Below are 22,401 nucleotides of genomic sequence, written 5' to 3'. Positions count from 1 at the left end.
TGGAGCAATCCCAGGCACAGCTACAGGCTGGGCAGAGAAAAGATTCAGAGCAGCCCTGCGGAGAAGGACTTGGGGGTGCTGGCTGATGAGAAAATGAACATGAAACAGCTTCAGTGTGCGCTCGCAGCCCAGAAAGCCAACCGTATCCTGGGCTGCATCAAAAGGAGTGTGACCAGCAGGTCAAAGGAGGTGATCCTGCCCCTTTATTCTGCTCTTGTGAGACCTCACTTGGAGTACTGTGTGCAATTCTGGTGTCCTCAACATAAAAAGGACATGGAACTGTTGGAACAAGTCCAGAGGAGGGCCACGAGGATGATCAGGGAACTAGAGCATCTCCCGTATGAACATAGGCTGAGAAAGTTGGGACTGTTCAGCCTGGAGAAGAGAAGGCTGTGTGGAGACCTCATAGCAGCCTTCCAGTATCTGAAGGGGGCCTATAGGCCTATAAGGATACTGGAGAGGGACTCTTCATTAGGGACTGTAGTAATAGGACAAGGGGTAATGGGTTAAAACTTAAACAGGGGATGTTTAGATTGGATATAAGGAAGAAATTCTTTACTGTTAGGGTGGTGAGGCACTGGAATGGGTTGCCCAAGGAAGCTGTGAATGCTCCATCCCTGGCGGTGTTCAAGGCCAGGTTGGACAGAGCCTTGGGTGACATGGTTTAGCATGAGGTGTCGCTGCCCATGGCAGGGGGGTTTGTAACTAGATGATCTTAAGGTCTTTTCCAGCCCTAACTATTCTATGATACTATGATTCTATAAAGAAACGTTCTGTAAAATGACAACTAAACAAAGTAATTTGCCACACATTCACCTAATAATTCATCTCCTAATAAAAATAGTTAAAAATCTAGATAGAGCAGAAACTTCAATACATATTACTCAAAATAAGTCCAAAGCTGTATAGCAATTACTTAATATGTAATTCATATTATTCATGATAAACAATACTGTCAGAAATTTATCTTCATTCATAATCTCTTACTGTAAGTGGCTTACAAGAATGCAAACCTACCTGTGCAGTTTGCTGTAGGAAGATCCATCATATTTGCCTGAGTCTCACAATTTTAACAAGAAATGCTGGAAGAAGCACAAAGAGAGAAATCACTGTAATATTTTCAACTAAAATGACATGTCACTAAAACAAAAAGTCTAAAGTATTATCACATGCTTACTTTGTAGATACTCTGCATATACCTGTAAAGTTTTCTTACTCTTTTTTAAAGCTTTATAGGCTGAATGTTTGGCACAATGCAAAGTATTCCCTTGTTTGCAAAAAACACTCTTGACATGCTTACATAAACACATGCTCTGCGAAGTGGAAATGCTGTATCACCCACCACACCATCTTTGTCACATCCATTACAATGGCACATTAGTGCCACTGATCTCTGTAGGCCTCAATGGACCAAACTTCTCAGCACTGGAAATCTGATGTCTGTTTTGGGCCACCCCCTTCCAGTCCATATGGGATTGTGTCTGTGCATGGGGTAGTTTAGATTGGATATTCGGAAAAATTTACTCACAGAAAGGGTTGTCAAACATTGGAACAGTGGGCCTAGGGAAATGGTGGAGTCACCACCCCTGGAGATATTTAAAAGACATGTAAATGTGGTTCTCAGGGACATGGTTCAGTGGTGGATTTGGCAGCGCTAGGTTAACTGTTGGTTTTGATAGTGTTAAGGGTCTTTTCCAACCGGAATTATTGTATGATGTTTTTTTGATTCTGTGATGGACCAAACCACTTGGAAATTTGATACAGCGGAGACCACTGAGCTGTCAGTGCTCTAATGACTTTCTTTTGAGGCTAAATGGTTAGACAGGCTCACTTTATGGGCTAGATTTGGCCTCTGGTCTACTAGTTAGGGCCCCTCTCACTACCGTTTAGGCACTGTTCAGCTCCTTGTTCATGCTTCTTTGCTCCATCCTCTAAAAATAGGATGTACCTGTACAGAGAGAACCCTGGGCTTTTCATTACCTGAGCAAAGCCAAGGTGAGACCAGCAGAGATACCAGCTGGCTAATACCAGATCTGTGAAGAACCAGGCTTACCTAGGCCATAATAAAAGAACACCCAGTAACTGTGCCTAGGTAGGGCGTATCATTCACTGCTTCTCAACTTCCCTGGGATATTTATTTCTTACTCATCACTGACGAATCACAAAATGGTTTGGGTTGGAAGGGACCTTAAAACTCATCCAGTTCCAACCCCTGCAATGGTTAGGGACACCTTCCACTAGACCAGGCTGCTCCAAGCCCCATTCAACCTGGATTTGAACACTGCCAGGGAGGGGGCAGTCACAGCTTCTCTGGGCAACCTGTGCCGGTGTCTCACCACCCTCACAGGGAAGAACTTCTTCCTTACATCTACTCTGAATCTCCTCCCTTTCAGTTTAAAGCCATTCTTCCTTGTCCTGTCCCTACATGACCTTTTAAGAAGTCCTCCAGATTTCCTGTAGCCCCTCTTCAGATACTGGAAGCTGTTCTGAAGTGTCATGTGCAGCCTTCTCTTCTCCAGGCTAAATAAGCCCAACTCTCTCACCCAGTTTTCACATCAAAGGTGCTCCATCCCTCTGATCATCTTCTTGGCCCTGCTTTAGACTTGCTCCACACCCATCTTGTGTTGGGATCCCAGAGTTGGAGGCAGTACTGCAGGTGGGATCTCATGTGAGTGGAGCAGATGGGGAGAATCACCTCCTTCGACCCGCTGGTCATGCTCCTTTTGATGCAGCCCAGCACACGGTTGGTTTCTGGGCTGCTACCGCACACTGTCGGGTTACGTCCAACTTTCTCCATGCCCAGTATCCCAAGCCCTTCCCCGCGGGGCCGCTGCGAGGCGGCAGCACCGGCCCTTTAAGGAGGCGGTGCCGGCCGGCGGGGTCCTGATTCCCGTTGTGCTACGTGTCGCTGCGATGGCCGCCGCCAGCCGGGCTTGCGTACCGGGGCGTTCGCGGCGGGGCGGGCGGTGACAGATGTATCTGAAGAGGCCGGCGGGTGGCCTCGCCTTCTGCCTCTTCTACCTGGCGTCCTGCTTTACCAACAAGGTGAGGGAGGGCGGGGAGCTGCCCCCTTCTTCCCCAGCATCGGAGGGACCAGGGCAGGGCGAGGCGGAGGGGATGCGGGGCGCTGGGCAGTCTCTTCGCTGTAGCGGTAGTAGGGGGCTGCGTCTGAAGTCAGTGCTGGGACACAGGAGGAGGAGGAGGAAAAGGAGGAGGGACTGTATCCTCTTCTTGCCCTGCCCTCCTCAGGGAGAGCCGGCGGAGGAGGGCTACCCCCTAGTGAAGCTTTCCCCCTGGCACCTTAGACCAAACGCGCACCCCAGTGTACGCTCCAAGTTGAGAAATTGCATGTTTAGGGGAAAAAAAGGGGTAATATATTATTCAAGCGAATTAAATGTTAGCTATAGAGCCTGAAATTACTCTGCTTTGAAAGCGCTGATAAGGCTGGATAGTTACTGCAGCTACTGAAAGCACAGCCATTCCCCAAGAGATCTATTAACAATAGTACCAAGTATACAAGGGAAAAATGTGAGATATTCAAATTGTTATAGGAGCACTGAAACAAATGTTAACTTCCACGGACTCTTTTACAGTTTAATTAACTTGCAAATTAAGGACAAGAAATTTTGTTTTCCACTGTACAACTTAACTGCCCACTGGTATTGCTGAAATGTCTTAAGCAGGAGAAGTAGGCTGAAGGTGGCCAACTTGTGGATAAAGTTGCATGGTTTAAACATAGCCATAGAGTGAAGCAGTTTTTTCACTCTGGGAGGAGGAGATAAAGTAATAACCACTCCTTGCGCTCCTATTTATCAGAGAGTGTGTCTTTTTTTGGTGCAGATTTCTGAAAGAAAGGATGTTTTTGAAGCAGTCGGGGTATGGATTTTCTGAGGGAGAGTTAGAAAACAGCAGTATTTTAGAGGTGAAAATAAAATCTTACATGAGCATTGACTACTGGTTTCTGTACCACGGTATGCTTGCCATTAAGGACACCCAGAGGTAGGCTGAAGTCCAGACACGAAACAAAGTTTCTAGGGAGAGGTAGCACCCTTGATTTGACAGACTGCTAGGAGCAGTGATTAGTTGAACAGAGAGAGGCTAGAAAAGCTGCCAGATTGCATTGTACGTTGGCAAAGGTTTAACTGCACATGAGAAGAAATTGGAAGGACTTTGACATAGGGCCTCCATTTTCGAACCTGAAGGGAGGTTTTACTGTAATAAAGTTAAAAATAGCCAGAATATAGACCGTTCAGTTGTTGCAGGTGGTTTCTAAACACAAGTATGAACATGCGCAGATATATTGTCCTGATTTAAAACCCAGGTGGCAGTTCTGCCAAATGTATGTATAATATGATCCGTTGTGAACCAGCAACCCTTATCTCTGTATATTGATGCCACCTTTTTAGTGACACTCCCCACACCTAAAAGCTGGATCTTGCAATGTGCTCAGCACAATTTCTGATCTGTTAAAAGCTTTCAGCGTCTCCTTTCACTGTTGACAGCTTATGCTGGCTCCTGGAAGGGGTGGCAGGTACATTTCCTTTCCTCTGAAGAAGCTTCAGTCTTCTTCTCCTTTGCAGAAATAGTATTTATATACTTCATTATGAGAAGTTGTTAGATCCTGATACACATATTAAAAGGCATACATATTTTTGCCTCATATTTGCATATATACATATGTAGTGGGAAAATACACTTGGTACCCATATGCACAGCCCCTGACAAAGCATGCTAAAACAATGGCAGAGAGGCTTTGCTTCTTTCCTCCCATATATTACATCTCCAAAGGGCTTTTGGGGCTGCTTAATATTTTACACAAAACAGTGTGTGAACAGAGTGTCAGGTCTATAAGACAAATTAATCAGAAGGAGACAAATATATTAAAATTGATTCTGCCAAAGGTTGTCCCTGTGGTACGATATGATTTTAACTGAAAACTGCTTGTGTCTTTTTGTGCCTGTTAATCGTTTTCCCATTCAGTGTGATGCATGGGATGTGCTCAGAAAGAGCATTTCAGAAGGTAGCCTTCTCTCTGTCCTTCAGTGTGTCTGCTCTGTACCCCATGATCTTTGGTGTCTGCTGCCTTCCACAGTGACTGGGGCAGCATCCAGCAATTCTGGCATTGGAAGAGAAATAACTGATTTTTTGTTTTGTCATTTTATTTTAGTAAGAACTGTTTGCTTTGTTGCTCTTGTGATTGTTGGTAAGCTGGAGGTGTTTGATGTCCATTAATTTGGTATTTGTTTTCCAGTATGTCCTGTCTGTCCTGCAATTTACCTACCCTACCCTTTTTCAAGGGTAAGTATTGTTTTAAGACTACAGTTGTTTGGAAAATTACTTCCATCAGTAAATAATCTTGCTGTTTCGTGCCGGAGCTAACTTTCTTACCTCTTGTCATTATGGCTTTTGCTGTCTAGAAAACATACTTCATGAAGCCTTAGTAAAGCATTCATTAATGTGTCCTGGTTAGTTTTTAAACACCATAGTGGTGGTGTAATTAAGATAGATTTTCTCATTTCCCATTTTTCTGAAAGTCTTATGCTCCAGCATAGAAAAGTTGCAATTAGAGTACTGCCTGTCTTCTTTGGAGGTGGGGCTCATGGATAATGTGCAGTTTGCTGTGTTCATGAAAACCGACCTTAAACCGATATTTAGGCATACACATATCATGTTGCTTATTTTCACGCTTAGCCTTTGTAACTCTGCATTACAAATTGCTGTCATATCTTAATGATCATAGTGAGAAATGTAACAGCTTGCTAAGTATCCATCAGGGCTGTTAATTTGTGAGACATTTACTGAAAGTCTAGCCTCCTAGTTTTAAGACTTCCCCCATTTGTTCTTTTGATATAGTGGTAAAAATCTGCAGACACTGGATATCTTTAGTTCCTTTACTGATGCTTAACATGGCTTATATTTTTGTCTGACTTGCAGCATCAGGACTGCAGTCAGCTCTAGGAATGATTGCCTGAGGAATCTCCATTTTCTTGGAGTGTATGCAGCTCTATTAAATGTAGAGCTGTGTGTCAATGAATGCTTTGACACACCAACACAGAGACTGTCTCTTGGACAAGGCTTTTATTATATGGGGAGAGGGTTTTGAGTAATTTGTGTAAACTACACATCTTGTAAATCAACAGCAAAAAAGCATACTTCAGTGGCAAGCAACTTCTTTATGGTATCTGTGTTGCCACAGTTACTTCTTTTTCTGTTGTTTGGAAATGCTTCTCGGCATCTTAGTATTTTTCCATGAGTTCTGGCTTTTAAAAGTGATCTTTCCTTAACTGAACCGAGGACACTCAGCTGCACTTTCATTTAGAGCTATGACAGATGAACAAAGGAGGAAAAGAATGTTTTTCTCAGTTCATGCCGTTACTGTTCATTGCCATTGTTTTTGTTCCCTGTGTGATCTAAGAGTATATTGCATAGTGCTAAGCATCTGGAACTTCAACTTCTGTCCTTAAAACTTGAGACAAGAGGAAATCCTTCACAGCAGAGTTGATGGGAATTCATCACTGGCTTTGTTTAGAGCATAGTCAAGCCTGCAGCAGACAGCAAAGATACCTGGCTTTTAAGCTCTCGTATGCTCCTCATATAAAAAGGTGAAGTGAGCTGTGATAGTAGCATTGAATATTCATCATACCCCTGTGGACAATGAGCTCACTCTTCTGTGACACTGTCCAACTGTATGCAATACGACATAGAGTGAATGTTTGTTTGTTTGCATATGTGTAAGATTTTGAATAATTGCTTAAGTACATTGCAATGAATGGGAATAATAAATAAACCCACTTCTACACCAATCACAAATATTGATGTGATTTAATACTGTAATACAGTATCTGTGTTTGAACGATGCTAGATGTTTAAGGTTTTTTACCTGAGAAGCATGAAACACCTCTCTGAAAATCACTGGTTTAAGGGAAGCAAGCTAATAACTTATTTTAAAGATTTAAAGAAAAATAATCAGTATACATCATCAGTCATTTTAAGTTATCTGCAAGCATTTCTAAGGTCTCAAATATTTCCATAATAGACTAAGGAACACCTTTATGGTAGGATAAATCATTATATACATAAGTCAATGCAGAATGTATGTAATTGTTTTATACCTTCCCAGTGATAACACCTCAGTGTTGTGGTTTACATGCAAGGTTTTCTGGCTGTACAGTTTTCTCTAGAGGTTCTGAATCAGAGGCTCATGCAGCATAGTGATGTTATTGTTGATGACACTTGACTTGGTGCTTGCCACACAAGATGTGTCTGTGGAGGGAAAGCAGGCTGAGTTGAAGGGATTTTGTTATTTAAGACCATGTGAAGTCATAGAGCTAATGCTTGAAATTACTAGGACTATACATGTCATCCTTGAGGCTTATTACTTCAGCTGAAGCGAGTCTTTGAATCCTGAAATCGTGTTTCTTTGTTCTAACAATAAGAGTTTATGTCTAAAAGATGGTCATCTCTTGTCACACATCTTCAGATCAAGATCATGGCTCCAACACCACTATTATTGTTGTAAACCGTGTGTGGGAAGAGATGATAAATTCAGTAATATGACTAAGGTAATTGTGGTAAATTTACAAAACATTTGAAACAGGAAGTGGAAGCTCCTGAGTATTATAAAATTTGGAGGAAATGAAGGCCCACAAAAATGGAAGATTCAAAGGGGAATTTTGACATCCCTGCCAACCTAGAAAAACAGCAAATAACTGGAGTCATGGTGTGCTGTGGGGAATTCTGTGGCTTCTAAGGTCACGCTCTATGTGGATTAAAAAAAGCAACTAATTCAGAGGTGCTGTGTTGTTTTTATTTCAGGTGGCAGACGTTAGTGGGCGGACTTCTGCTTCATGTCTCCTGGAAGCTGGGCTGGGTGGAGATAAACTTGTGTTCAAGGTACTGTGGGGTTTTCAGTATCTGCTGAATACTTATTTTCTGTAGCTGGGTTATGACATAGTTAAGTTGGTTGTGGAAGTTACTAACTTGCTAAAATATAAGTCGGGAGGTGTGTATGTGTTCTGCTTCACAGGTGTAGGAGAGATCTTACGTTTTGGTCTAGTGAATGTTCAGTGACACACAACTCAGCTGATTACTGCTGTAAAGTGGATTCAGTTTAGCCTTGGTAAGATAAAGCCTTGGTCAAAAAATCACAGACATTAGTGAAAACTACAAAGGTAGCTTATCCATCCCTCTGTCCACATGTCTCCCCTGCATTATTTATAGTATTTTAAGAGAAACCTTGGTTGAGAGCATACCCTTTCCCAAAACTTCAGTGCAGTGCAGAAGTCCATAAATGTGTTCTGCCTTTTTCTGTAAGAGCTGTGTCCCATAAATGGGTGTCATTCACTCTTGCCTAACTAGCATTTATTACCGCACAGCAAGAGCAGCTGCTGCAGTACAGGATTGACATAATAATCCAACTCCAAATTAAAAGGTGTTTTATAGCAAAGGTTATCTGCTTGAACTGTGACAACTCTGAAGAGTCTTCCAGCATACTGTGCTCTGCTTGGGTGGATCCATTCTGCGGTACGGAATGTGGTGTATCTTTTTACTTTTGCAGAAAAGGTATAATAATTTAGAAGATGTATGCCCACAGCAGTTTTTCAATCACCATCTCTGGAGATACTAGGAACTTTACTAGACAATGACCTGAGTAATGTGACTTGATTCTGAAGCTGGGGTGGTGATTGGACTAGATGGCTGCCAGAGTTGCCTTCTAAGTAACTTTTTTCAGTGATTCTGTGTTAGTAACTGGTGGATTTTCTGTTTGGGATTCAGATGGTTGGCTTGCAAAACTCAATCTCCTGATTTGTGATGAAATCTACACGTATCTCAGAAGAACCAGGCTATGTTCTGTTTTCATGTCCATGCAAGTGACTACATCACCACTGAAACTTAAGTGAAGTTGTAAATAGAAACAGAATTTTGCTTCTTACCTTTTACCTTTAGTGCAGGTAAAATGAGGATGTTGGTGTAAAAGCTGCCAGTAGTATTGGTAGAGTCAGGATTAGGGTCCAACCCTTGCTTTAGTGGCAGTTACTGCGATACATATTGTTATCAAATGCATATTATTTATGCAGATTGTGGCTTCATCAGAACAGTCTAAAATAATACAACCATCACTAATGTCCTTTGTAGTTCAACTTTTCATCACTATTTTTGCTTTAAACTTTAAATTTGCTTTAAAATTTAAAAAGTTAAAAGTTAAATCTTTTTTCAGATTCAGAAGATTATGGGGTTTTTTTTCAAACTTGGAGGACATTGAAGGAAACAGTGGACAAGAAAAAATTTTTACTGTTAAGGACGATGTTTTTATTTAAGAAAAGCTTTTGTGAAAAATTAGTTCGTGTTTTGACAGTGGAGATTTCAGGCCACTAGATGTCAGCACACTGTAGGAAAAGTGATTTAAATGCATCTGGAGAAACCGCTTTATTAGTTTAGCCAATACAGAATTCCTGTTCTAGAACAGAGTGAATGAAATCACCAGAATTAATTGACATGTTTTGGCTATAATTCAGCCAGATACTTGAGCATGAGTTTAAACCCGTCTTTATTCAGAAGAATTAGGATCATGCATTGATGCTTTGTTGAACTGGGCTTGTAGCATGTATCTGCAGTTTAAAAAGAAAAAAACAATCACCAAAACCCAACAACCAAACCCCCTAAAAACCAACTAAACAATAAAATTCCCAACAAACAAGCAAACGTAATGTCTCGAAGCTTCTGTTTATCATTCCCTCTCAACTCTTTTCCCTTCCAAAGGTGATTTTTCTTAGTACTACCACTGGGATAAGGACATTTCCAACCCCCCCCCCTTAGTGAATATTGGTCTCTGAATCTATCTGTTCATTTGGGTTTGGGAGGTATGTGTGTCTGTGTATGTGCAGGATACATATGATATCTGGTCCCCAGTCTTGTCATGCTTCAAATAAGAAACTGTCAGCATTTATTTATTTCCACAAAGTGTCAGCATTTTTGTCATGTGGTCTGATCTCGTATGCTTCTTGAGCCAGTTCAGGTTATGTCAGTGCCTCAGCAGAATTATCACCTAGAGATCATCACCCTTTTGTCTAAAGTCTGGAATAAAATTAACAAATTAAAACATATTGCTTAGAGTAATTTCTCTTAGGTCTTGTGGATATCCTGGTTTTCATCTGTTTTCCCGTGGTCCTCCCAGCTGTAAGGGACTGTCACCATCATTGTTGCTTCTAAAGGCTGAATGGTGACCATCTGCAAAACTTGTATCCAAAACAAGAGCTCTGTGGAGCTTAGAGGAGTACGTGTAGCATCTGCATAATGCTTCCAGCACCACAATCTGCTGCACTAATCCTTGTAAGGCAGGTTAGTCTTATGTGTTCTGGTTGGCATTTCTTGTAGTGCTGAATTTTCCCCCTGGCTAAGCAGCAGCTCAGAGCCTTTCTTGAACCAAAGCTCTGAAGTGTGGTTTAGGGGAACCTATCCACTGACTTTAGTGGCTTTTGAATCTAACCCTACAACCACAGCTCTGTCAGTTCTTTTACGTCACTGAGCTTTTTTGTTTTTCATGTACATCGCTATGTTGCCAACATAAAAAGCTACTAATTGGTTTACATACAAAGACAGATTGTTGGTGCTGACACATTATATCAAACATCCATGCATTCTTTTTCAATCCTTAAATTCCCACTTGGCAGCATAAAATTCTACCCTTACTTCATGGAAAAAAACATCTGAAATCTTTTTCCATGACACTTCACAGTATTGCATTGGTAATGAAGACATGTTTGGGATTCCTAGAATTTAGTGGTTGGGAACATGAAAGAGTGATATTTTTATGTTCTGAATGAAAATTCGGTTTTCAGTGTGTGTTCCTTTCATCTTCCCAGCCCTTCTTTCTTTTCTTCTATCCTCCTTTCTTCCATTTGTGGAAATTCCAATAAGGTGTGAGTATTCTGTTGGTGTCTTATGTGAACTTGCTGGTAATGAGATATGGCAGTTTATATCCTGATTTTAGTGAAATTCCAGTTGAAGTCAATAACCTTAAAAGGAGCAGTGTTTTTATAAAAAATTATGGTGGCTACCCAAAAAAAGCCCAGAGCAAATATCTATGCCAGTAAAAGTTCTAAAGATTACTCTGTTTTTGTGACCCTGGGTTTTTTTATCAAGTATCTTAGAAAATTATTTATTAAAAAGAAAAAAAGAAATGTGGTATATAGTTTTTTCCTTGTCTGTGTTTACATTAATTTTGGGGCATGTTTTATCTTCATCCAGACTGTTCTGATTTCATTGTTTAGTCATCTATTTTTCTTGTATTCATGAAGTGTGGTAGTGTAGCAGCAGCTATATTTACATGTTAAGTCTTAAACTAGTTGGAAGTATAGTCCAAATTAAGGAATTACAAAGCAGTTTGGTTTCATTCTGAGAACCAGTATTATTCACTAATGTTTTCTTGACTTTAGTTTAAAGCTTGGGAAGATTGAATAGAGGTACCTGTGTCTTCAGTCCTGAGAAGCGTTTGGATCAGGCCTTTAGATCGTTGCTACTCCTTTCCTCCCTTGCTCAACATCTTACATTATTGTGTCTGAAATTTACCACCTACCTGATCCCTTTTTCCCTTTAAGTAACAAGATCAAAAACCAGAAAGTGCAAATTCTGAAGCTCATTCTCAGAACTGAAAGCTGGCCCTGCTGCAGTAACCATGGATTAAAAAAATAACAATAATAATCAGATCAATCTGATGACTTCATCCCTCCATTAGTTGTCAAACTGCCTCTAGGAGTTTGGCTTAGCTGAGGGAGCATCATTAGGAAATCTCAAGAGATATGCTTCCACAGAGACAATCTGATCTTTAGGAAGAATCTCTTTTTAAATCTGGCTGGAAAATGAATGTGTGGGTGGGGAAGTGTATTTCTACATAGTGAAAATGTGTGCTGTCTGTGCAAGTGCACTATTTTATGCCTTCATTTGTCAGTTTTTCTTCCTTTTACAGCACATCAAGGAAATTAGTTGAAATTTCTGTCCCTTAAAACCAGTAGAAATAATTGCTATGAAACAAACAATTTCACAGGGACAGAAGCCAGGGAAAGAGTAAAAGACAGAAAATATATCTGTAAATTGTTCTTAACCAGTGTTAGATGAAGTGATTCATTTCTGTTTCAGGATTCTTTAGTAAATGGGAGAAATACTGAACACTCAGACGATGAATTTAATATGCACATCTTTTAAATTCATGTACATACGTATGTATTATTATATTCTTTGCAAGCAACTGTTGCTGCCTGTATGTAAACAGAATGTGGTGAAGTAATGGGATTTTAATTGTTTCCACAGGTCTGAAATCCTGTCGTGGCTTCCTGCTTCAGTACTTTTTGTGGGCATTATTTATGCTGGCTCTAGGGCACTGTCTAGATTGGTAAGAAACACACAAGTAGAAGTCAATTCTTTATTACATCTAATTTATGAGCAAAGAACATTCCCTTCATACAAGGTGTTTGATACTGTTCCTCTGTTGGGGGAAAGAATGAAGGAGGGGTTTAAGTAATACATACACTGTTAATGGTGCTAGAGCAGTGATCCCATCCTACAAAGTGCAGAGCAGTATCAAAAAGCACCTCTGTGATGGTCCATAGCACTCAGCATCTCTCCAGCTGGTGTTTTGCAGAGTAGATCATCAGTCATATGAATTGTGCAAGTGAGGAAGAAGCTGAAGAAGTTACTAGCTAGAAGTTCTCAAGAGGGGAACTGAGGCTGCAGGATCTGTAAGGAAATCCTTCCAGAAGGATGAAGCCCATTTGAGTGATTTTGATGCTTTACAGGATTTGAAAAAATAAATTGAAAGTTCAAAAGGTATTATGGAAAGGGTTAGATTAATCAGGTTTATGATCCATTTGAATCAACAGTAACCTATAAGTGTTCAATGAATATGCTGAATTGAAGTTGAATGCTTTTTACTTAAATTATCTAGTCTTTTGTGGGAAAAAAATGGTGACATGAATTTTTGAAAACGAGCAATTTTTTACTGCTGTTATGCAGTCTGCAAGGCCAGATTCTGCACTAGTTCCCTTCTGCATTCTGTCAATGCATCTTAATCTAATACCAGAGCCAGCTTGCTCTTGCCAGCTCCTAAACTGAATGGAGGATCAAAAGGGAATTTTTGCCAATATTTTGCTTTTAGTGATCCCTTGAACTTCCCAGTGGAGAGATAGGGCAGAAAAGGATAGGAGGTTTTTGTCCTCACAGACAAGTCTGGCAGCCTCATCTTGGACCCAGGTGATCTTCAGAAATCACAGGCATATGCTCAGTAGCCCCATGCCTCCAGGTTAGCTTTGCTTCAGGGTGATTGCATTTGCTTCCTCTTGGTTCCTTGTCAAAGCAAGTTCTATTGGACTTCTCTGGTGTAAACTGAGCAGAGATCCCTAACAAAAGCCCTGCCTGGAAACAGCAGTAAAGCCTTGGCAGCAGCGTCTTTTCTGCCTGCTCACCTCGGAGGTGGCGGAGGGGTGAATCACATCTTCTCTGCTATTTCTTATTCCCTAGTCATCTCTTAAGTTACCTGTCTCCCTTCTGTCCCTGCTCAGGTCATTGGAGAGCGAGATGTACTGGAGTGGCAGATGGGCTGTGAATGGTTTTGACTTATATCCCAAACCTTTCTTAAGGAGATTTTAGCCCAAACCTTTTTTAAGGAGCATCTCCCATTTCTGAATGGCTTTTTGTTGTACATGAATAGGGATTTAGAGGCCTAATTCTGTGGCCATTTTAGGAGGAAAGACAAAAGCACAAGTTGTCTTAGGCCATAGTTAAGTAATGCCGTGTGCTGGGGCTAAATTCAATCCTGCAGATAAGCTTTAATTACAGTAACTTTGTGTACAACAATTTTGTGACACAGTGAGAAGGAAAATGGGCTCTCCCAATTTTGCACCTGAATAGGTTCACCTCTGCAGCGTATTTTTGAATTAAGTGGGTTTATTGCTAAAGCAGAAAGTATGTGTACTTTTTTGATCAAATCCAGGGAGGCCCACCTTCAGACATTCCTGTACACTGGCAGGGCTACACTCTTAATCTCTGTGCCTCTCCCTAGAGGTGCTGTCAGTCTCCCCTGCCCAAGAGTTCAGGGCTGGAACTGGAGGAGTGCTTAGCTCTGGACTGTGATGCACTAACAGAAGTATGCAGAGCTGTGATGGGAGGTTTGTACAGTCTGTTCTCCCTACCTGCCCAACCAGTAAACCTTTCTTTTTGTAAGCATTAAGCCCACTCACAAATTTAAGAAATACTCACATCAAAGGCAACAGACATATGGAGAAGGTTAACTGGGCTGCGCAAACTGGAGCCATTCTTGGCTCCAAAACACATTTGGATTAGCCAAAAGCAAGAGGGAGGAAAATAAAACCCAACAGATTGGCTTCACTAAAGGAAGAATGTAAATTGTGCTGTCAAATTTCCTTGGGTATGGTTATTTCTTGTATTTTCTATTATTGTATCATGCTCAGGGTACTTATGTTAGATGCTTCTGGGTTTATGTTCTTAGTCATCCAGCAACGGGGTTGGGAATTGGTTTTCAGAACCAGTGAAGCTGGGGCTGACAACTTCATGCCAGCTGTGTTTGTGTGATTTCCTTGCTAATTTAGAGGTGTTAAGAGTTATCTTGGTGCAACTGTTGTGTTTATGGATCCATCCCAGTTGTCATTAAACTTAAAATGTTTAATTAGCTATGCTTATCTGGCTTTAGGGGAAAGAAATGAAAAATCTAGAAAATACAGATTTCAGAATGCATAGCCAAATTTAAGAGGTATTTGCTGTTTTTGTTCCACCTGAAAAGGCATGGACATCACTGAGAAATTAACTCATTCTCTACTCACATAATTTAAATACTGTACACAAGCAGGGAAATAGTGCTTCCTAAAACTGCCATAGTCTTTAGATTATCTTAATCGGAGCAGAGAATTGCACGTTTCAACTGTTTGAGAGACCATGGATCTGATTTGGAAGAAGTATTATGAACCAGTAATTCTGGTTGGGTTTGCCTAGGGCAATGGGTGGTTGATTCATTATTGTTATCACTGAGGTTTGTTTCTTAATGATTTCATGTTGGGATGGAGTCCAGATACCTCAGTGGTCCAGATACCTCAGTTTGTTTCTTAATGATTTCATGTTGGGATGGTGTCCAGATACCTCAGTGGGTAGAATTTTGCCATCACTTGTGTATGAACTATTATATTTGTACTCTAATTTTGGGCAGCTCTTCCTAGCAGTAACTGAAAGCAATCACCTAAAATCATTTTGCCCGTAATTCTGTTGCTAGGAGTCAGACTGTATTCTTAGGAGCAGTAGACAGAGATGGGAAAACTAATGAGAACCATTTACTGTGGAGGCTGCAGATATTTGAACAGAGAGGCAAAACTAGAGGCACAAACCTGGAGCAAATCTCACTGTGTGGTAGTTGCGTACAAGCAAACTGGCTGAGCACTCAGAATTGGGAGAAGCAGCAAGTGGGGTCTGTGTTTAAAGATGCCTGTGCCATGTAATAGCAATTGGAATGGGTCTAAGTCCCTTTTAGGAGATGTGGTGTGGGTTTACAGTTCAAAAACCTGAAACAAACCCCAAAACCACAAGCATGTGGGACAGCTGTCCCTTAGAGGGGTGCCTCTTCCTCTGTGTGTGACTGTTGTGGTTTGATTTGGGCATTTTTCTTCTCTCCCAATGGCAGCCAATCCCAGTGTTCCTCACTGTGCACAACGCATCAGAAGTTATAACCTATGGGTTCCAGAGGTTTGTGCAGAAAGAGGTAACTGATCTATTAATTGACACATTCAAGGTATCCCCTGTGATATAACTGCCACATAACAAACCACCTGATTTCTTTTAATATGGGCATTAGTGCCATGTACTTTTCTGATCTTGCAGTGATAGCTAGTCATTAATGAGACCGAGAGAACTTTGCTCTTGACAAGTATTTCTGTTGGTGTTTTGTTTTCCCCTTCTGTTGATGAAACTTTGCAAATATGTATCACCTATTTGATCTGCATTTTTAAGACTGGCTTGGTCCTGCTTGTTTTTCCCTTTTGAAAATTAATATCCACCCTCTCTCATGCCCCATGTAAGATTATCATTGAGCTGAGAGGGAGGAGGCCTGGGTCTCTAGATCTAACCAGTATATCTAGTGTATTGTATGATTATAGATAGATCGCACCATTGCATCAAATGCAGGGTTAACAGTGCATTTCTGGATTTGTTTTGAATGCTTCAGAATCTGTCCCAAGTCTTAAATCTGTCTTAAAGTTAGGAGAATAATTCCTGCACCCTGTAGTAAGAGATGGGTTTCTTTCTCACAGACTCATTGGGAATCCTTCGGGATTTTTAGACTGTGAAATGCTTTTCTAATTGACCAGAGAGCTGCTGTGTAAGTTAGCTCTGAGAAATCATTAATCACGAAGTCATTTCTACAGTGGCCTCTGGCTTACTGTGGAAGGGATTTTCCAGTCATTACATCTGTTGTGTATGTAGAAGACAAACAAATGGTCCATGTTTGCTACTCCTAACAAACTGAAGAGCTCACTAAGGTTATGCCTGAGGGACATAGCAGTGTGTACCATGGTATGTCCCTATGTTGTTGTCCTCTGATTATTGTCTCTGACAAAGTGTTTCATATTTTCCTGGTTATGACTCCTCTTTTTAAAAACAAAAGCACTATGGACAAGGATAATACAAACACAGATCTTGCTAGGAAGCTTCTGGGGAATAATTTTGGCCTAAAGGATTGGGTAACTCTCAGGAATTTAGACCTCTGGTTGTACCTAATAAATTAAGAATACTCTATTTGAGTACACAAAATACACAGTTTCCGTATAGTTCAAGTTAAGTTTAAGGACCACGTGTAAAGTCATGTCTGGTTTTAGGTATATCTGCTGGTAAGAAATCTGAAAATATAAATCAACTTAAAGTAGGCTGATCTGTAATCCTGGTTCTTCTTTTCAAATTAAATTTGCTAAGCAGTGCTCAAACATAACGCAGTGTTGAGTGTTGCTCTTGGGATTTTTAATGTGTTTGGTACAGTAAGATCAGCTGTCATCATTTTCCTGGTTTTGGAAGAAGAAAGCACTATTTCACCCTTTTATTTTTAAATTTTAATTTTTTGTTCATACTTTCATTTTTACAGCAGACCTCTCATCTGAAAGTCTGTAGGTAAGCTCTTAAAAGTGCTCACATTCAGATTCAGACTTGTTTTGGCTCCAGCTTCTGTATTTGCTTCAGATAATGGCACACCAAAACAATGAAGAATGAAAAGCACATTCCCGTGGGCGGTGAGCCTAAATTGCAACATTGGAATAATGAAATAGTTTTAAAATGTATTTTCCTTTTTCTTTTTTTTTCAAACCACTGCTAAATAGGTACCTTTTTTCTCCTTATAAAAATAAAAAAGGCCAGTCTTCCTGAGTAAGAAAGCAGTGCTTGTAGGAATGTTTTCAGAAACGAGATGGAAGCCAGGTTTGATGTTCCATTAATCTTAAATGTAATCTTAAACAGTAAGAGAAAGATAATTAATGTGATATAAAATAGCTAAAAGTGCCTTTCCTAAGAAAGATAGGAAGAGTAAGTGATATCCTGTTCAGCTAGAGTCACTCATATTAAGCTACACAACCTACCAGCACTGGTTGGCTCTAGTTCTTTTGGCTCCAAAAAGGAGATAGAAAGGGAAAAAGAGAAGTCAGCCAGTCATGTATTAAAAGTTTTATTCTACCCTCTCCCCATCCCCTTGAAGAATGCATATTTGCTGTCCTGCACATTCTGTAATCTTTTGGCGGTACTTAGAGTAGATAGTTGGGTTATTATTTAGTGTGCTTAGAGGCACCATCTTCCCAATTTCTTCCTGTTGTTTCCATTATCTGACTTACTGTGGCCTTGTTTTAGCCACTGGATTATTGTCAAGGGCACCAGGTTTGTTATCATCTTTATTCTGTATTTTCCTATGCTTCTGGAGAGCAGGAAAATAAACTGCGAAAGCAAGTATTTGTTATTATTAGAAATAGCAGTCCACAGAAATTCCACATCAGAGTATTCAGTGTAGCTTGTAGAAATACTTACTCAGCCACAGGTTAAGAATTTATTTAGTCCAAGTCAGAGGACTAGAGGAGGACTGGTGCTGTCCTTAATCCATTTCTATTGTACTACCACTCACTCCCACTTTGCTCTGTGTTCTGGAGTTGAATCATAACTTTTAATGGAATTACCTTTGCTGGAATTGTTGCAATACGCAATTTACCTTAATGAAAGAACTTTGGTAGCCATTCACGGCCAGAAATTTGTTGATTTTGGCTTTCTGAACCAACCTAGGGAAGCCAGATGGCAAGTGAAGAATAATATTCCTTAACCAAAAAGCTTGTTTTCGTCACTGCTGAGGTGTTTTATGCTGCTTTTTATACAAGTTTGCTGTGTATGAGTACATGATGTAAAAACTTTGGTGGCAGAAATTACTTCTTAAATATGGAATAAAAAATAAATTAAATGTCAGTGTAAAATTGAGTGGAATTGCCTATACTTTGCTGAGAGTACAAATCCAGGTTACAAGGGTTTGGTCCTGTTTGTTTTTTCTCTTCTCCACAGTGTGCTGTGCCTCCTGGTAGCAGCAGCGTGCCTTCCTTTATGTGACACACAGGTGAGCTCTGCTTTGTAAAGCAGCTCAAATTGGATCTTGATGTTAGACATCTTAGTATACGAGGGATGTAGCTTTTACTTGTAAGCTTAGGGTGGGATTCCTGTGAAGGAACTGAAAATGTTGTCTATTGCTGTGTTGTAGTCTTGCTGGTGTTAATGTGTTTGCATCATGATAAAACCTCTGAGCAGACATACAGCTCATCAGTGAAGATGATCACTGGAGAAACCATGATTTAACTTCTTATAGGGCTTAGAGCTAACGACTTAGGTTTGGATTAATTGCACATACTTTCAGGAGGTACCTGAATTAGCTGTATGATAACTCTGTAGCTACTGGAGAAAGAAGGGAGGTACCTCCAGAGAGCACTTAGTCTGGCAAAGATCTATTCCTTGGAAGTGCTTTTCTCTTCTGGAGTCTTAGGAAGGATGCTTCCTGGATTTAAATACTTTAGTTAATATGTGAAGCCAGGTAGGATGAATCTGGGAACTTGTCTGGATGCATTTGACCAAATGTAGTCATCAGAATTGTTGCACCTGCACTAGCTCCCCTTGTAGTCTGTGGTGCAGAGCAGGAATTTCTGGTGTATCATTCGTTTCCTCAGAAAGCAGACATCTAAAATATGTCATGTGAATTCCTTTTGAAAATGTTAATGTTTATTTCTCCCCATTGATGAAGAGAGCCTACCTTGCTCAGAGACAGATATCTGTGTAAAGCACTGTTTTGGATACTCTGGATAGTTGGAGCATTGGGGAGAGATCCCGTTAAGCTGCTGCAGGGACTGAGAGGGAAAAGGAGACAAGGGAAGGAAAACCTTAGTGATGTTCCTCTGATCTTCTTGCCTCTCCCTGACTGCCAAGGCAAGACTGAACAGATTGGGGTCTGTGTGCTCAGATTGTTTAAGATGGTGTACATATCTGAAAGAAATAGAGCTGTTCTTGCTAAGACTAGCTGAGAGCCTGGGTAATGGGTGTATGCCAAGTCTCTAAGTGGGACAGGAAAAACTTTAGTCTTCCTAGTCTTCTTTCATCATCTTCTCTTTCTTTGTAGCATAGCTCCTACTCACTGTACTTGCTTTTTGAAGAGGCAGGGAAATAGCAATAAGTATGTTACATGAATGTGCTTTTATTTATGTAGATGTTCTTTATTGCAGTTTGATCCAAATGGTTACTTATGGGCTCTAATTCACTTGATCTGTGTTGGTAAGTAATTTCTTTCGGAAATGGGATTAGAAAGACTGAATGTGTTGAAGAAATCAGCTTTATTATGAAGTTACTGATATATAAAGTTCTTGATGAAGAACTTGGAAACACTTGAAAAGAAATAAGAAGTTCAGTAAATATGAGAAATGCATTCCTTTTATATCTTTACGTTGAAAACAACAACAGAATAAGCTAGATATTGCAGCCAGTTAACAGTGAATGAGAAAATGCACATACAATTTTAATCAGCACTAAGCTTTTCTGGGAGTTTTTGATGGTTGCCTACTAAGAGATGCTTCTTTCTGAGGGGAAAAGAAACATGAAAAAAAAGCTGGAGCTTTATTGCACACACTGATTTTATCTAAAACTGACAGAAATATTCTAAAATACCATGGAATGTGCTCCCAGAGGAAGGATGTTGAAATGTTGGGATTTTTTATGCAATCATATGCATTTTAAAAAAGAATTTTAACAATTAGTTGCATAACCTGTCAGGTTTTCTTTTGTCTGTTTCAGACTAAACATTGATTTGGATAAATCAGAATTCTTCCCTGAAAAGCTAGAAACAGACCCAGATAATGGGAAGAAAGAGAGAGTAGTACTTTTTAACTAGGAGATTTGTGTCTTTTGGAGCATTAAGCTGGATAATAAGGGACTTCTGTTTGTTTCTTAGCTGTCCAATAGTCTTAGTGAGTGACTCATTCGTATGTTAAGTCTTGTCTGCAAATTAGGGAAGATTCCTCCTTTATTCTGTCTATCCATACTGTAAATTTTTCAGGGCAGAGGTAATATGTTTATATGTATTTGTGTCTAGGGAGGTCTAGAGATCTCATTCTAAAATGTTGTTAACATACGAATAAGAAATAGTTTTTTTGGGGTTGTTTTTTTTTTCCCCTTTAGGAAATGTTCTATAGTAAACAGGGGCTCTTAGAGAAAACAACAAGCTAAAGATTTTTCACTTCACATACTTGTTTGCTGTAACAAGTGATGTTATTGCTTTCTTAAAGCCAAGAGGTCTCATTTGTAAAACAGTGCTAGGCCATGGAGGTGGAAAACTGCTTAGAGAGTCTTCAGGAGGTCCCTTCTGTGTGTTTGAAACATGTAGGAAGTGCCAACATAATGTTTATGCTCAAAATATAACTTATTTCCATTTCTCTTGTTTTGGAGAGAAAGTTGTTGATACAGCCGTTGGGGGTGGTGCGTGGTGTAATTAGATTTCCTATCAACCGACACAGAATAAAGATGCCACAAGGAAGGGCAAACAGATGAATTCATTTGTTGCACAGTTAATCAAGACAGAGCATTAGAGAAAGGACATGTGTGCCACCCTTTGGCTTGTCTAGTGGAGACAGAATCGTGGACATCTATTACATAGTGTTCTACTGAATTCGCTTTTCATTTTCTGTTTGTGAGTAAAAAAAAAACCAAAACAACTGAAGCCTTGAAGAAGGGATCTAAAAGAACCAGAGCTTGAAGCCGTATTGTTCCTTTCTTGAGTGCTTAAAGCTTTTCCCAGAATAGAAATGGGAGCCAAGAGGGGGGTAGGTCAAGTATGTAAAGAGCCTGGAAACTCTAGAGCTGAGAGAGCTCTGAACAGGAAAGATGGCTCAGAGCCAACAGATGTAGGGGTCTACATAGGTGAACACAGCATAGAAGGTACCCAAAAAGGGGGTGGGCTGAAGAAACCATTCTGTGACACTTTTCTGTATGTATTCACGTACACGCACAGAGATAGGAGTTTTCTTCGGAACTAGAAGAAGCACATAGCATGACAGTACTGTGAGATTATAATGCTTTGAAAACCATTAATTTAAAGCAATAGGTTCATTTTACTCATGGTTTTATGGTTTAGGTATCCTTTGTGCCATGTTGCTAGACTGTAATTTAGAGGGGTTCCATATCTGCTAGTATCATGACCAAACAAGCATGGTTTGTCAGAGTGATTGCATGTTACAGCTATTACACATGTCATTTCACTTACAGGGGCTTACAAAGTATTTCACAAGTTGTGGAAACCTAACTCTTTAAGGTAATGCGTTTTCATATTCTTTTAAAAAGAAAGAGATTGTTATCAAAGAAGGTTAGAGACACATCTGTGTAGCAGTCCAGTAAACTGTAGGTATTTCTGTGTTATCAGTGTGAACTGAGCCATTCCTGGTTAATCATTAATGACTTCTCTTGCAAGAGGAGCCTTATTTATTGTTGGTAACAATAGCGTGTGGTTATTGATAGTCATATGCCTAACGCAAACACTGAATTAGTTTTAAACAGTGTATTATCAAAGGGTGATGACTCAGTTCAGAAAGCAGATCCTCTCGTTACTGGCACAGGCATTTAAAGGAAATATTAGTTTGTGTTAGCCTTGAAAGCTGCATGGTTTGAATCTGTCAGTATCTCCCTTTGAGACACAATCTCAAAAGCATTTAGCGGCTGGTGACTTCCCACAGGACTGGGATGGCTGAGTACCTTAAAAACCTTACACTAATCCCATGTGCATGTTAGATAAACATGCCAGACAATAGCTGTATTGAAAGCAGGTGACATTACATGTTTACAGTGTCTATCATCTGCAGTTCT

The 22,401-nt window shown here is 40.2% G+C and overlaps 1 protein-coding gene across 9 annotated transcripts in view; it reads left to right on the top strand.

Annotated features, from left to right (window-relative positions):
- Nucleotides 1–2,901: 2,901 nt before the first annotated feature.
- Nucleotides 2,902–22,401, top strand: part of TMEM241 (transmembrane protein 241) — a 56,439-nt gene continuing 36,939 nt past the window's right edge. For 4 of the 9 annotated variants that reach the window (XM_061360501.1, XM_061360498.1, XM_061360496.1 and 1 more), the window contains exons 1-9: nt 2,902–3,045; nt 5,252–5,298; nt 7,816–7,893; nt 12,307–12,388; nt 15,680–15,757; nt 17,129–17,154; nt 18,574–18,625; nt 19,776–19,824; nt 21,808–21,853. In XM_061360501.1, coding sequence (XP_061216485.1) covers nt 2,974–3,045; nt 5,252–5,298; nt 7,816–7,893; nt 12,307–12,388; nt 15,680–15,757; nt 17,129–17,154; nt 18,574–18,625; nt 19,776–19,824; nt 21,808–21,853 — 530 coding nt within the window. In that variant the 5' untranslated portion in view covers nt 2,902–2,973. The remainder of the gene's footprint in view (nt 3,046–5,251; nt 5,299–7,815; nt 7,894–12,306; nt 12,389–15,679; nt 15,758–17,128; nt 17,155–18,573; nt 18,626–19,775; nt 19,825–21,807; nt 21,854–22,401) is intronic. The other 5 variants (XM_061360499.1, XM_061360497.1, XR_009726547.1 and 2 more) reach the window with 3 other exon arrangements.

The sequence above is a fragment of the Neopsephotus bourkii genome, unplaced genomic scaffold (assembly GCF_033783945.1).
Source record: "Neopsephotus bourkii isolate Nb327-2 ecotype Australia unplaced genomic scaffold, CSIRO-AGI_Nbou_v1 NB_1027, whole genome shotgun sequence".
NCBI lineage: Eukaryota > Metazoa > Chordata > Aves > Psittaciformes > Psittacidae > Neopsephotus > Neopsephotus bourkii.
Note: the sequence above shows the minus strand (reverse complement) of the source record. Positions and strands in the feature narration are given on the sequence as shown.